The sequence below is a fragment of the Physella acuta genome, unplaced genomic scaffold (genome assembly GCF_028476545.2).
Source record: "Physella acuta isolate Inbredline_101_S28 unplaced genomic scaffold, ASM2847654v3 ptg001066l, whole genome shotgun sequence".
Lineage (NCBI taxonomy): Eukaryota > Metazoa > Mollusca > Gastropoda > Physidae > Physella > Physella acuta.
In genome coordinates this window covers 349,870-366,124 of record NW_026732583.1, presented here as the reverse complement: position 1 = coordinate 366,124, position 16,255 = coordinate 349,870, and the positions used below count along the sequence as shown (strand labels likewise).

The 16,255-nt window shown below is 39.3% G+C and overlaps 1 protein-coding gene across 1 annotated transcript in view; it reads right to left on the bottom strand.

The window, feature by feature from the left end:
• The window catches only part of LOC131955429 (liprin-alpha-1), a 41,590-nt gene extending 28,728 nt beyond the window's left edge, over positions 1–12,862 (bottom strand). Inside the window, exon 1 of the mRNA XM_059319539.1 lies at positions 12,271–12,862. Within this exon, the coding sequence (XP_059175522.1) occupies positions 12,271–12,510 (240 nt within the window). The 5' untranslated portion in view covers positions 12,511–12,862. The remainder of the gene's footprint in view (positions 1–12,270) is intronic.
• Positions 12,863–16,255: the final 3,393 nt, after the last annotated feature.

The following is a 16,255-nucleotide window of genomic DNA, read 5'->3' as shown; positions in this document are numbered from 1 at the left end:
TTTTGGTTCAAGTAAGTTATTTACAGGATATCGAGTTTAAAAAGTTGTGATAAGGTGAACAACCAGAGCTACCAAACCTGGCCAGCTAGCTACCGATGGAGACATTAGGTGCTCATTTAGCCAATCTACTCAACCAACACACAGAAAAAAAACCTACTCTTCCAATTCTAGTTTTCAGGGCGGCAAGTTGAACAGTTATCTCCTCATGTTTTATTAAGCATAAACCAATTATCTCCCCTACTTGGTGGTCTAAGTGATAAGTGATGTGACGGTCATGGATCATTTAGCGCTGGCTGTTTGGGGCCAGCAAAGTGAGACAATAGACAATAGACGGCGGTGAATCGGGGGAGGGGGGATCTTTAAACAGGGCAGTCAGTTGTGATATGCTGGAACACCGGACAGCACCCACAAGCAGTACAGTAATGTCATGTTATTTCTGTCTTCAATGTCCGACCGTCAAGTCAAAATGTCTGTGAATGCCCCATGAGTGGTGCCCAAATACCGGTTGAATCATCTGTTGGTTGAAAAAAATCCAAACAACTCTCCGTAAAAGGGCCCAACTTTAAAGCCATTTGAGATGGAGTTTACAGTATTTCAAAGACTCAATCAATGTTTAACGTCCCAAACGACGAGTGTTAAGATTGTACAGACAGACACACAAACAAACATGATGAAATATATATGGTTATGGTAGCCCCAAACTCCCAAACGACGAGTGCTTAGATTGTACAGGCAGACACACAAACAAACATGATGAAATATAGATGGTTATGGTTGGCCCAAACGACGAGTGTTAAGATTTTACAGACACAAAAACAAACATGATGAAATATAGATGGTTATGGTTGGCCCAAACTCCCAAACGACGAGTGTTAAGATTTTACAGACAAACAAACATGATGAAATATAGATGGTTATGGTTGGCCCAAACTCCCAAACGACGAGTGTTAAGATTTTACAGACAGACAAACAAACATGATGAAATATAGATGGTTATGGTCGCCCCAAACGACGAATGTTAAGATTTTACAGACACACAAACAAACATGATGAAATATAGATGGTTATGGTTGGCCCAAACTCCCAAACGACGAGTGTTAAGATTTTACAGACACACAAACAAACATGATGAAATATAGATGGTTATGGTTGGCCCAAACTCCCAAACGACGAGTGTTAAGATTTTAACAGACAGACAAACAAACATGATGAAATATAGATGGTTATGGTAGCCCCCTGCTGGCAACCCGCAGCCGATCAAAGTAAAGCCCTACAACAAATGTATCGACCCACTGCAGCAAACGCTTGTTTCCACTTCATTGAACGCATGTTTACGCAGTCAGGCTTGACTGAGTATCATACAATCTTTGATAGCTATTGTTTGAAAATTCTCTCGTGTGTTCAGAGATACCTAACCAACATTCATGAAACGTGTGGCCAGTTTCGCACCTCTACAATAGCCACAATAGAAACAAGCTCTCAACGTTTTTTTTTCTTCTATCGACCCCTTGAAATACCATCTCGTGTCTTCAGGAGGTGGGTATACACCCAAGGTGGGACAAATCATATCTTTACCATCAACATGTAATCAGTTATTACCATCGCAGCCAAGGGGGGTTAACTTGAAGTACTTATTCTATTGCGTTAACTTACAATATCTTAGAAAGATGTTAACAAGATGTTAACACGTGGAAAAAGGTTGGTGTAATATGGTCCAACATTGGCCACAAATCGAGGGTACCATTTGCTACATACATCTATCTAAATACGTGGGAAAAGGTTGGTGTAATATGGTCCAACATTGGCCACAAATCGAGGGTACCATTTGCTACATACATCTATCTAAATACGTGGAAAAAGGTTGGCGTAATATGGTCCAACATTGGCCACAAATCGAGGGTACCATTTGCTACATACATCTATCTAAATACGTGGAAAAAGGTTGGCGTAATATGGTCCAACATTGGCCACAAATCGAGGGTACCATTTGCTACATACATCTATCTAAATACGTGGAAAAAGGTTGGCGTAATATGGTCCAACATTGGCCACAAATCGTGGGTACCATTTGCTACATACATCTATCTAAATACGTGGAAAAAGGTTGGCGTAATATGGTCCAACATTGGCCACAAATCGTGGGTACCATTTGCTACATACATCTATCTAAATACGTGGAAAAAGGTTGGTGTAATATGGTCCAACATTGGCCACAAATCGTGGGTACGATTCGCTACATACATCTAAACACGTGGAAAAAGGTTGGTGTAATATGGTCCAACATTGGCCACAAATCGTGGGTACGATTCGCTACATACATCTAAACACGTGGAAAAACGTATAACCTTATTTCTCTGCTTGTAAATAATTCCACCACACAAAACCACATCCAAAATAGAGAAAAGCACGAGATATGGTAAAGAAAATATGAATATCTCCATACTTGTATTTACCAGTGAATAAATGAAGTAAACAATCTGGTACACTGTATAGAGAAACCTTCACACTGTACATGTATTGATTGGTAACGTCCCCTCTAACATTTACGTTGTCCTATACGAGCCTGAAACACAATCCTATCTACATAAATACAAGCGGTGCTTACATAAATAAAACGACGCAGGTAGCGGTCATCTTTCTTCCTTAAACACTCCACGACATAGTCCAGGCCTCGAAGCTCAAAGTCCACAAAGATATCCAGACCGTTGGCCATCAGACCAGATCTGTGTAGGCCATCAACAGTGTGGTCACATGTCCAGGTTGACAGGTGAGATGTCAGAAGCACGTGTACCGTGAGCAGGCAGCAGCCAGCAGGCGACAGGTGAGGATGTCTGGTGTAGAGAGACCATGGTCGCCCACTAGATCTGAGGGCTCGTATCACGCCAGCTGTCAGCACACGGTGTCAAGTAGCCTCACAGCTGATGACATGTGATGACTTGCTGCAAATCAGCTTTCAGATTGGTGCCAAGGTATGCCTTTAGACCATCGGGAAATCAATCGATGCCGGCTACAAGTGAGCGAGAAATGCCAGCCGACTCCACACCGACAACCACCCTCCGACTTTATTCAGGGAAAAAACTGAATACACACGGGGACTGGTGGGGTTTCCCCCCTCACTAGCCAGCATTTCTATAATTAATTGAGAAACCAATTCTGTGATGCAAACTTTGCGCACCAAGACACCAGATGATCTTAAAGATTGTCTGCAGCTTATCAAACAATCCGATAGCAATTAGTTTCGTCTGCGGGCTATATTTGGACCGACATTTGCCGCATGGCTGAATTAAAGACAGCTCTACTTGAAAACAATATCACACACACAAACATAACACAAGAGTAGTTGCCCGTTTGATTTCTTTTTATTTGAAAAAAATTTTGAGATGGGTGAAAGTTGGTTTCCAAATCATGTTAGAAGGCCAATTTACTTCTTATAAAGTTAATTACTAATTAACCCCAAAACTTAGAAGCAAAGCAGGTTTTTTTTCCCCAGCAATGATTGATTCCTAACAGATACAGATGCAATATGTGGACAAGTCAATAACCAGATGGTTCCAATAACAGTATTGATTTCTACCTGTCTATTGTTATTTCCATTGCCACTCGTCCCACGCTCACAATCTAACCTATGTGGTTTGAAGTACTTTATGGTGGAGTTACGTGTAACTTGGGTAACTTTTTTATCTACAGTCTTGTAGTATTGTGGAGTAGCGTGGAAACTTAAATCAACCGTTATATTGATATTGGAGTTTGGCATGTGTTGCTGTCATCCACTGTATCACATACAGCAAGTGAGGACGGACCCCCACATACAGCAAGTGAGGACGGACCCACACATACAGCAAGTGAGGACGGACCCACACATACAGCAAGTGAGGACGGACCCACACATACAGCAAGTGAGGACGGACCCCACTCCCACAGTACCACATACAGCAAGTGAGGACGGACCCACACATACAGCAAGTGAGGACGGACCCCCACATACAGCAAATGAGGACGGACCCCACTCCCCCAGTAACACACACAGCAAGTGAGGACGGACCCACACATACAGCAAGTGAGGACGGACCCCCACTACCACATACAGCAAGTGAGGACGGACCCACACATACAGCAAGTGAGGACGGACCCACACATACAGCAAGTGAGGACGGACCCACACATACAGCAAGTGAGGACGGACCCACACATACAGCAAGTGAGGACAGACCCACACATACAGCAAGTGAGGACAGACCCACACATACAGCAAGTGAGGACACACCCACACATACAGCAAGTGAGGACGGACCCACACATACAGCAAGTGAGGACGGACCCCACTCCCACAGTACCACATACAGCAAGTGAGGACGGACCCACACATACAGCAAGTGAGGACGGACCCCACTACCACAGTACCACATACAGCAAGTGAGGACGGACCCCACTACCACAGTACCACATACAACAAGTGAGGACGGACCCCACTACCACAGTATCACATACAGTAAGTGAGGACGGACCCCACTACCACAGTATCACATACAGCAAGTGAGGACGGACCCCACTACCACAGTATCACATACAGCAAGTGAGGACGGACCCCACTACCACAGTACCACATACAGCAAGTGAGGACGGACCCACACATAAAGCAAGTGACAGACCCACACATACAGCAAGTGAGGACGGACCCCCACATACAGCAAGTGAGGACGGACCCACACATACAGCAAGTGAGGACGGACCCACACATACAGCAAGTGAGGACGGACCCCACTACCACAGTACCACATACAGCAAGTGAGGACGGACCCCCACATACAGCAAGTGAGGACGGACCCACACATACAGCAAGTGAGGACGGACCCACACATACAGCAAGTGAGGACGGACCCCACTACCACAGTACCACATACAGCATGTAAGGACGGACCAGCGGGCTGGTGATTATCGTCCCGTTATCAGACAACCCAGATCGAGTGAAACAGTTTTTCGAGTGCATGTTCACGGCTTGCCTGACGATAGCGAGTAGGTAAACGGCTCGCTGCTGTGTACGCAACACGTGGCACCAGTTAAGATATGACAAACATCTGACGCACTCCCCCCCCCCCTACATCCTCGGGTGTTAAGGTCAGCCAGTCAGTGTTACAGCAGCAAGGAATATTCTAGCACTAGTTAACCCGGGCAGCCGAGGGGTACACAGAAAGTCTAGAGCGACGTATCTGCAGCAAGCCCCACACTGTTATCGGCAGTTTAAGCTGGCCATTGTCTCAACTAAACACAGCCGATCGACTATCAAGCGGAAAAGGTTAATGATCATTACAGTTTCACTATCCCGTAACAAAGTGGCCTGAATGTCAGCTCAAAATAAAACTCTGTATAGCAAATAGACCATTGCCCGCGTCACGTGACAGCACCTGCACCAAGTCACCCTGCAATAGGCCATTATGTACTGGTCACGTGACAATAACAGCACCAACTAGCCGGCGCGACGTCAGGTAACCAGGGACCGCAAGCTTCCCTGTACGGTGCTAGAATAAAGGTCAACACACAACACGTTCCGTTACTTAGTCCCGTGTCTGGCCGGCGCATATGTACACCAATAACATCGGCTGGGCCGAGATTGACAAACAATAGATAGGAAAACGATTACATGGCTTCATTGACGCAGGCCTTTGCCGAGAAAATACAGAATCTACCGAAGTAAATATAGAATCTATCTGAAAAAATACAGAACTTATCTGAAAAATACAGAATCTACCGAAGTAAATATAGAATCTATCTGAAAAAATACAGAATCTAACTGAGAAATCTATTTTCTTAAATATTTAATTCTGCTCATTAACACGATTGACACCCATTTTTGTCCATGTAGAATACCACATCTGTTTTTCAAGAGCAAACAGCTAGATGCGTAGATAGTGCAAATTTGAACAAAAAGATTTCTACACTAAAAGTGATGTCTGAACTGAATATTTACTCATAGATCACAGGGGATGTAACTGGTTAAATCAAACTTTAGGAATTCGTTTTAGTACTATCAAAACGGTAGTAGCTCAATTTACATTGGTCCGAACGTAAGCCATATACATAGATGTAGAAAACACGTATGGATGATAAAGTCGCGATACCCTTCCTAATGAAGTAGAATGCATCTGTTTTTGTAAGCTTGGCATATGCAATGGTGGTGTGATCAGCGAGCTTTACCCTGTGACGAGCTAGAAAATTTCTATCGACAATCGAGCGCCCGATCACCCGACTAACTGTCCCATACCGTATCCATGGTGTCATCGTTAAGACGTCTAAAAACAAGAGAAGCGAGACAACGTACAAGCAATGTCTAAAACATTTAGGGATCCTAGAAACCAAGTCACGTATGTTCTGTCCAATGATGACCTCTCCATCATATGGTACTTATGTCGGATTCACCGATGACACTCATGAACAATTTTGCCCATACGGGCTTATCTACTTTTGCTTATTATTTTTTAGTGAATGTGTATGAGTATACCATTTCCTCGGGAGGGTCTTTCAACACTTTTTTCGTTTTCTTTATAAAACAAAATACCATATTCATTCTACACCTCACAAAAATCCATCTCGACCTAAAAAAAAAAATTACAAGTTGATTGACTATTAACATAGCAAGTAGGTTCCTTTAGACCACTGGCTTGAACTAAGACCCGACACCTTGCAACACACTACACTCATTGTGTGATGCCAGCGATCAAATGTACCAGGAATTCAGCAGACAGTCACACACCACATGGGGTAGGAGGGGGTGAGAAGAAAGAAGTATCAATAACGCTATCAGCTTGCATCTGGTCAACTCTAGCACAAGGGAAACAACAACGCAATGGGTGGGACTAGTTGTACGGTACGATTAAATATCTTCAAGTCGGACGTTCAAACACATGTTACTTCTTTTACATTCGACTTGCAACTTTGTAGGGTATTAAAATAAATTAAATTACAAGATCAAACCAACCTCCCATTGTAGGGCTAATCGGGCCATACAACAGATGGATGAATATGTGTGTGTGTATGTATGGTGTGTGTATATATTTATGAGAGCGAATGTTGCTTGAACAGCTCCTAGAATATCTATAAATAGATGTAGGCCTAACAAAATATGTGCTACTGTCCAGATGGGATATTTTGTTTAAAAAAAAAAAAGAAAATGTGAACTATGTTGACGAGGCTCATTAGACCCCTGGTTACCTAATATATACAAAGTGAAAACATGTAAGATATCTTTTTTTCTGATCCCCGAGTGGTTCGACTAAAGTATTTGAAAACTGAACGAATGAAAGTCAGTTGTTCTGATTAATATTTAATTAAAGGGGCCCAAAAGACGTATTACGGAACAGGCCATGGAGGTGTAACATTTAGCGTTAACACCCCTCCAACCCGTCCATTGAAAATAACGTTCCACAATAAACATGTGCCCATAGAGGGCCGACGGGTGGAATTCAAGTAGAATAAGGAGTGGAATAAAATTTGGGCATGTAACTCGGGTCGATCAAACTAAATATTAGCTATGGTGGCGACTGTAAGCACGAAGCTCGGCACTTAGAGCGTTACCGGCAAAACAAAAATAACCCAGACACGACGTTACATTTCCTTGGGATAACTCTATTGCATGCGGCATATTTATCAATAAAAGCTGATATCTACAATAGTATGCAGTAAAATGCACTAGAAATGTCAATTACAAGCGAATAAAAGAATTTTAAAATTGTGCATAATATACATAACAAAAAGCGACAAGTTGGTACATGAATGTTATGTACGTCATGCCGTTTGGTAGAGCAATTAGATTAGTGGTCAGGTTAAGTTACTACACGCTTCATGTCACATGACCCCGCCTTCTTGCTGTCTGCTCATTACACGGGGAAGGTGGTCAATGTTCACTGTAATGTCCCATGTGTTGAGTACTGAACCTGAGCACGGACCCGTCAATCAAAGACGGTGTTTCAAACTGAATTGATTCTATTATAAAACAGGGTGAAGCCCCATCAATCAGATCTAACAGTTATTGTGACAGTTAGAGCTACTAGTCTGACTAACTTTACTTGTAAATTACAATAAGAATGACGACATTTATACCTGGTCCGCTCAGGCCAAATGTATTTTTTGTTCCAGGTGGCGCTGTGTGTGTTTAAGTAATGACCGTAGTTTGTTCAGACCACGATCGAGTGTTTTTTTTTTAGGCTTTAAACTAGAAGTGGGGGAAAAACTCTACTGACAGGGATAAGGTCAGGATAAACAAAAGGTGCTCACACTGTACATGTGGGGTGCAAGAGAAACCCAAGGTAGGAGGAAATAAAAAGCATGTATATGGTTACACCAAATACGGGTAACACAAGCTGTAATAAGCTGGAGCTGTGGACACACACAGACATCCGACACTACTTCTACAAGAATAAATCACCCAACCTCGATTATAGGTGCATTTTTTTTGTTATATGTTACGCAGTTTAGGAGACAAAATAATATTTATATTACATTGGATCTTGTTTTAAAATCCACGAAATGCGACTCTGAAAACAATAATTTTACAACAATCCCAACTGGCAAACAAACGTTGCAGCAGAAAAGAAGGCCGGGCGGCATGAAATGCGAGGACATTCTAGAAAGTCATACTGTATTCCCCGTGACTCCATAAAGCCCGTCTATAAGTATGGAAGCGTGGTGTATTATGTAACAAAAGTAAACGCGCTTTTATAATGCCGCCTATTATACGTATTTCAACTGAAGGAAAGTATAAAGAAAGCATGCTTGACCTAGATAGGTGAATAATTCAAGCTACTTGCGCGTGTTCTATAGGAAGTCATCTCTTATGATAAGTACACGGCAATTCGAGAGTAAAAGCACTTAGGAACATAACAAAAAGTATCATTAATTAATAATTCCATGAGAAAGTTTTAACGTTGCCACATGAGCGGTCTTAACTTTGGTGCTTAAACCTTTACTGACAACTTCACAAAGAACCATTTTCAACAATGTGACTACATACATTACAACAGGGACGTTGTTCTAAAAAAAATCTATATATATACCCCAAGAAACGATGCATTACAGTTAATACAGGCCTATGCTTATATACCAAACCTTTAAATTCACAAAATTCCAAGTGTCCACCTAAGGGGTAGCACACAGACAAGTAGCTAGGTAAGCTATATATGTAAGGTATCACACAGAAAAGTAGCTAGGTAAGCTATATATGTAAGGTAGCACAGAGACAAGTAGCTAGGTAAGCTATATATGTAAGGTATCACACAGAAAAGTAGCTAGGTAAGCTATATATGTAAGGTAGCACAGAGATAAGTAGCTAGGTAAGCTATATATGTAAGGTATCACACAGAAAAGTAGCTAGGTAAGCTATATATGTAAGGTAGCACACAGACAAGTAGCTAGGTAAGCTATATATGTAAGGTAGCACAGAGATAAGTAGCTAGGTAAGCTATTATATGTAAGGTAGCACACAGACAAGTAGCTATGTAAGCTATATATGTAAGGTAGCACAGAGACAAGTAGCTAGGTAAGCTATATATGTAAGGTAGCACACAGACAAGTAACTAGGTAAGCTATATATGTAAGGTAGCACAGAGACAAGTAGCTAGGTAAGCTATATATGTAAGGTAGCACACAGACAAGTAGCTAGGTAAGCTATATATGTAAGGTAGCACACAGACAAGTAGCTAGGTAAGCTATATATGTAAGGTAGCACAGAGACAAGTAGCTTAGGTAAGCTAAATATGTAAGGTAGCACGTAGAGAAGTAGCTAGGTAAGCTATATATGTAAGGTAGCACCGAGATAAGTAGCTAGGTAAGCTATATATGTAAGGTAGAACACAGACAAGTAGCTAGGTAAGCTATATAATAATATATATGTAAGGCAGCACAGAGATAAGTAGCTAGGTAAGCTAAATATAGCACACAGACAAGAAACTACTAAACTATATATGTTAGAAGATGGTGATAGGTTAGAATAGGCATGAATGCAGCATCAATTGTGTTGCTTGAGGGACCTGAATACTGCTCAGAGGACAACAAGTGCATCCTGACACACAAAAACAGTTGCAGTAAAATACAAGAGAGCTCAACAAATAGTCTACATGTATTTGCATTAGGGGACAACAAGTGCATCCTGACACACAAAAACAGTTGCAGTAAAATACAAGAGAGCTCAACAAATAGTCTACATGTATTTGCATTAGGGGACAACAAGTGCATCCTGACACACAAAAACAGTTGCAGTAAAATACAAGAGAGCTCAACAAATAGTCTACATGTATTTGCATTAGGGGACAACAAGTGCATCCTGACACACAAAAACAGTTGCAGTAAAATACAAGAGAGCTCAACAAATAGTCTACATGTATTTGCATTAGGGGACAACAAGTGCATCCTGACACACAAAAACAGTTGCAGTAAAATACAAGAGAGCTCAACAAATAGTCTACATGTATCTGCAGATACATCAGCACTGAGTATGTATATGAACTTTGGTGCATAACTGTAATAAGTCACAAGTATATTTTGCAGATAATTTACAAGATACATTTTTTTTTACAGTTAGAACTAATAAAATGTTTCACCCTCTGACCCTTCATTTTGTTGGCTTATTTCAGAGAAATACATTTAGAAACTAAATGTAATTATAAGAAAATAAACATTTGTTAAAATACAAATGTACTGTCTCTGCTCACTTTTTAATAAGAAACTTTCAGCTACATTTGATTTACATTTTATTGAATACAATTCGCTGAATAGAATAAAATAAAAAAGAACACAATCACAGAAAACATTTATAAATTTGTTAAATCCTGCAACTACAAGTTGAATTTGTAAAAAAATCTAACAGATCAAAGTAACTGCTTTTGAAGCTAGTCTATGATGAGTCATGTTCGGTTGATATTTGTTAGCAAAATTTAAAATAATAGTGTAACCTCCCTTAAATTATTTATTTAATAACCAGCTTTCTATAGGTCAAATCAAAATAAATATTAAATTACAAAATGAGGCTAAATTTAAATTACCTAGCTTAAACCATACTACTATAGTAGTTTTTTTCGTTAATATATGAACTTAATATTTAACCTAATGGAGATATTTTTAGCTTATGTGGTTCTTGAATTCAAATTTATTTTCTTTTTCATAAACTAGGGCCTATCAAAATTCTTATTTTAAAAAGTTTAAAACTGCTGCTTTTGCAATGTTACAAAATGATATAATATAAGGGGTCATCCATTTATGACGTCCACAATTTTTTAATATTTTGGACACCCCCCCCCCCCCCCCCCCCCACAAAAATCCACTTTTTTTCCGTATACAAGTCCATATGCGTCCACAAAAGTCAGTTTTTTTTTGGACAACCCCCCCCCCCCCCCCCGCATGTGGACGTCATAAATGGATGACCCCTAAGCATTTTTGAACAGCTTCTATTATTTAAATTACTGTCTTGAAACTAGTCTTAATTGTTGCAGAGGAGGGCAGAGTGTTTTAGCAGTTGCACACAATTGTCCCATATACAAAAACAATTTCAGCATTTATATTGTTTTACTTTTTAATAAGGCTCCAACTAAAGTCAACCTTTTTCTCAAAAATAAAAAAAATGGTGTCCACTTAAGCGTGAAATTCAATATCTAGAATATCTTTTGTTAGTTAAGTAGCGGATTTAATATTCCAAAATTACTTCTAGGGGACAATAAACTGCAATTCCTAAACTAAATTTTAAGTGACTAGTCTATTTTATAGTTTTAGTGAGTAGATCAATAGTGGGCCAATTAATTAGTACTTTAATAAATAGGCCAAATTTAAATTAAGCTTTAACTTTATGATTTATGCCTAGCCTAAAAATTCAAATAATAGCAGTTTAGTTAGTGCATCCATTTCAACCTTCCAAAAAATAAAATGCTTTCATGGTTTACTAGGCTATTCTATTTCTATCAGCCTGGGAGAGAAGTGCTGAATGAGTGGAGTGAATGGATCAATACTATAGCATTCCAGAACGAGGATGCAATGACATCATTCAAGGGAGCTAGTCCAACATTATTATCAATCACAAATCAGTCACATGAAACTTACTATATTCATGCCCTTATATTTGGTTTAAGTGTCTTTAAAATATGGTCAATGAATGACTTTAAAAACAGAAACAATAGTAAATAGTGTGAGTATGACATATCCAGTTATACAAACAATAAAGATATTTTTTTGGCAAAGAAATTAATCAACTCCACAGACAGAAAATTGGGTAAATTTGAAAATGTATCCTACCTGTGGTGTTGTTTGCTGCAGTTGTTTTTGCATAATTTCTCTATCTTTATTTGATTCTAAAAGTTTCGCCTCTGTTAATTCCAATGCTTCCTGTTTCTCTCGCAGACTTTCCATCAACTTATCCCTTTCATCCAACATGTTTACCATCAATTGTTCAAAATTAGAATCATCCCCTGAACCTTGGGACTCTCTATCGTTTGAACCATCTTCAGAGATGGTGGGCATCACGTCGCACATCATTTTGGATGGCTTTTATGTGCACAATATTCTATGTAAATAAATTTCCTCTACCTCGTGACGGTATTTTATTTTAGCATTAAAATAATGATAAACTGCTACACATTCGCTTCACATAATAAATCGGATCCACTCGTAGAACACACCGGTTCATAGGCATGATGATGTGAAGTAAATCAGATATTCTTTAGACCATGTCTTTATATGGTTGTAATTATCCTCGTTAACCTGGTCTATCCAAGGAATTTTCTGATCCATTGTGTTTTAATTTAATATATGTGACGTAATTTAATTAAACACAGTCTCAACCTCCCGATCTGGAAAGGGAGGCCATTTTCTTTGAAGAAAGTGTGTCATACCCATAATGCACTTGTTATGTCGAAGTAACTCTACGAGATTTTCTATTAGGGGGCGTAGACCAGAAAGAAAGCAAATTTACTAAAATAAACACATTAAGTTTATGCTATGATAATCCCCAATCACAATAAACTATCTTTACTCAAAGATAAGCAGATCTAAGATGTTCACCAACTTTGTGGCCAATTCAATTAAGGTTAAAAATCATTATACTAGGCCTAGTCGATGCACATTGAAGACCAATCGCCATTCCGAATCCTAATCACGCAAAATTTTATGAAATTAGCTCCCGAAAAAAAGAATGTTGAATACAATGAATAGGCTATATTATATATATATATATATATATATATATATATATATATATATATATATATATATATATATACATATATATATAGATGGTCGCTGGGACTTTTTGCCTCCAAATTCGTGGACTTGTAAAAATGCTAAAACGTTCTTAGTCTGCTAAAAGTCCCGTTTAAAATTAGATTATATAATCCTGATTTGTGCTTGACCATGGGGAAAATGGCTGCATTTAACATTGATATCTTTATCATAAAAATGAGAAATAATATTGAAACAATAGGTATGTATAATTCACACATAAAACTTTTTTAAAAAGTTGCCCTGGGGGCTATCTATCAATGATTTCACGCTGTTTGACGATTCAAATCCCTCTTCTTCCCGTAACAAAATTTCAGACTCCCCCACCCGAAAAAAGTCTACAGCCCCCCTCCCCGAACAAAATGGAATTTATATAGAAAACACATACTTTTATCGCCCCCTCCCCCAGGAAAAATGTGTTCGCCCCCTCCCAAATATCAATTGCCCCCCTCCCCCCGGAGAAAAAAAAAACGGGAAGAAACACTGTCACCCACTCGTCACAGAGATGTGCTATGGTGCTGGAAAAAAAATCACTCTATTTCATTAATAAATTCGTTTTGTTTGGTTAACTTCGTGAGGCACACGTAGTTAAAGTCGGTTAAAGCGTACCATGGTAAAACAGTTTAAAAAAGGACCCGTGGTACTGATTCCCCGACCTGGTAGATATACTATAGGCCTAGTACTATATATATATATATATATATATATATATATATATATATATATATATATATATATATATATTTCTCTTCTTGGAGACCCTAGAAAACACCAAGCTGTAAGCGCGCTCCCTACCACCCCCACCCCTACATGGTCTGGTGAGCTGTGGTTCACGCTAAATGTTTACAATCGTAGAGCCGGGTTTAGTGATGGCTATTAGGGGCAGATAATTTAGTTTGAAACCTTTTTAAACTTAGGGGAGGTAACTAAGAGAGGCTGCTTTCACGGGGGTGGGGGTGGAGTGGGTGGGGGGTTGGGGTTGGGGAAATTGGGGGGGGGGGGGGTTTATCGTCCTTAACGAGTTACTGATAGTGTTTCAAAGCAAATATATTTAGTGGCAGCATTGGTACTGTCGAATTCACAAATTATGACTAACTGAAAAGTAGAAAATAAAACAACTAAATAGCGGCGTATAGTACGCCGCGGGTCGGCTCGTTATCAATATTTATAATAATGCGCCTTTTAAGTTTGGACTAGTTTTAGGCCTTTAAAGTTTGGACTAGTTTTAGACATAGTTTTTACACCTTTACCTCTTCCCATTTCCGATCATTTTATTTTTTCTTCATGAAGATCTATATCGCTGTAAAAATTTTATTATTTTTATACACACATTTTTTTTCGAAATCATCGATAGGTTTTTGCAACATTGTTTTCAGAAGATGGGCAACAACTACAAAAATGACTAAAGATGTCAAAAAGCAATTGTCCTACTGAGATGGTGTTTGTGGTCACAGAGGCGTCGCGAGGCGGGGCGGGGGGTACGGACCGCACCGGGTGACACCACTTAGGGGGTGACACCATGGCGAAAAATTGCTAAATAAATAGAAGAAAATTCTTTATGCCAGTTCAATTATGATTAATGGTCGTTAACTGTAGTAATAGCCGACTATAGAACATCCTTAATATTAGCTGTGCACACTTTAAAACTATCACCCGGTGGGGGGGGGGGGGGGGTTGTGATGACACCAACTGCAAAATTTAGAGAAGAATAAAGGCTTGTTGAGTATTTTGAAAACGCACAGCGCCATTAGGCAAAATCAGAAGGGTATGTCATCAATTGCAAATGTATATGTAGGCCTATGTAGACCTTTATGTGTATGTATATATATATATATATATATATATATATATATATATATATATATATATATATATATATATATATATATATATATATATATATATGTAGCATAGGTTTTTCCTGGGGAGGGGTGACACCATGACGTCCCGCACCGGGTGACACTCGACCTCGCGACGCCACTGTGTGATCATATTGAAGAAATGCACCACATTGGAACATTGCTAATCAACATCTTTATTCCAACGACGTAGGGAAAGTTCTACCCTTCCCGAAATTCAAGTTTGCCAAAATTCTTTTTAAAAAAGTAGTCTAAACTTTCAACAAAAAAAAAGCACTTTTTCTTTAAATTTAAAATATCGCGCACCCAACAGGTCTTTTTGCTACGATAAGTTTACCTAAAACTTAAAACTTCCTATGACTTAACTTAGCTCATCGCAACAAACATTTAGACCTTTATTCGGCATTTAAAAACAGTTAAACAGGTGATAGTAAATAAACAAATGCAACCCGTTGCCCACCATAATTTTTTTTCTCTTATCGACATTGGACGTGTAGGCCTACGTGTATCGTACAAGATATGCGATCGAGTCAGCCTAACTAGGTCCACACCGTAAACATTCGCTAAACATGCAACTGTATTTTTATATGTTTGAAAGTGAAGTATGGATCTACGTTTGGTTTTTAATATTACTGACATTTTCCCCACACAATTTAAATTACGTTACTGTATTGAAACAGCTGACATACTCAATTTTTCGATCTTTTTGGACAGTAAATCACTAAGCCTATATAAGATATATTTTAAAAAAAAAATCAATTCATCCATTCAGTAGGAAAAAACATTTCAAGCCCTTCTTTTTGGGGGTCGTCCATAAATGACATCACACTAGTAGGGGAGAAGGGGTCCGTAATTTTGCGACGGAGTGTGATGAGGGGGAGATGGGGGGGGGGGCGGGTGTCAAAATGGTGTGACGTCACACGTTTGCATTATAAAAAAAATCAATGTTAGAAAACGAATTTTAGCCGTTAGGGGTCATCCATAAATGACGTCACGCTTTTTTTGATGATTTTTACCCCCCCCCCCTTCGTTACAAAAAGCCAGACCCCCCCCCCCCCCTAAAATGACGTCACACCTTAGCCTACAAACCCCCTCAAAATTGCAGTTGAATTTTTCTTAAAACATCGATATTTTTCTAAAATCTT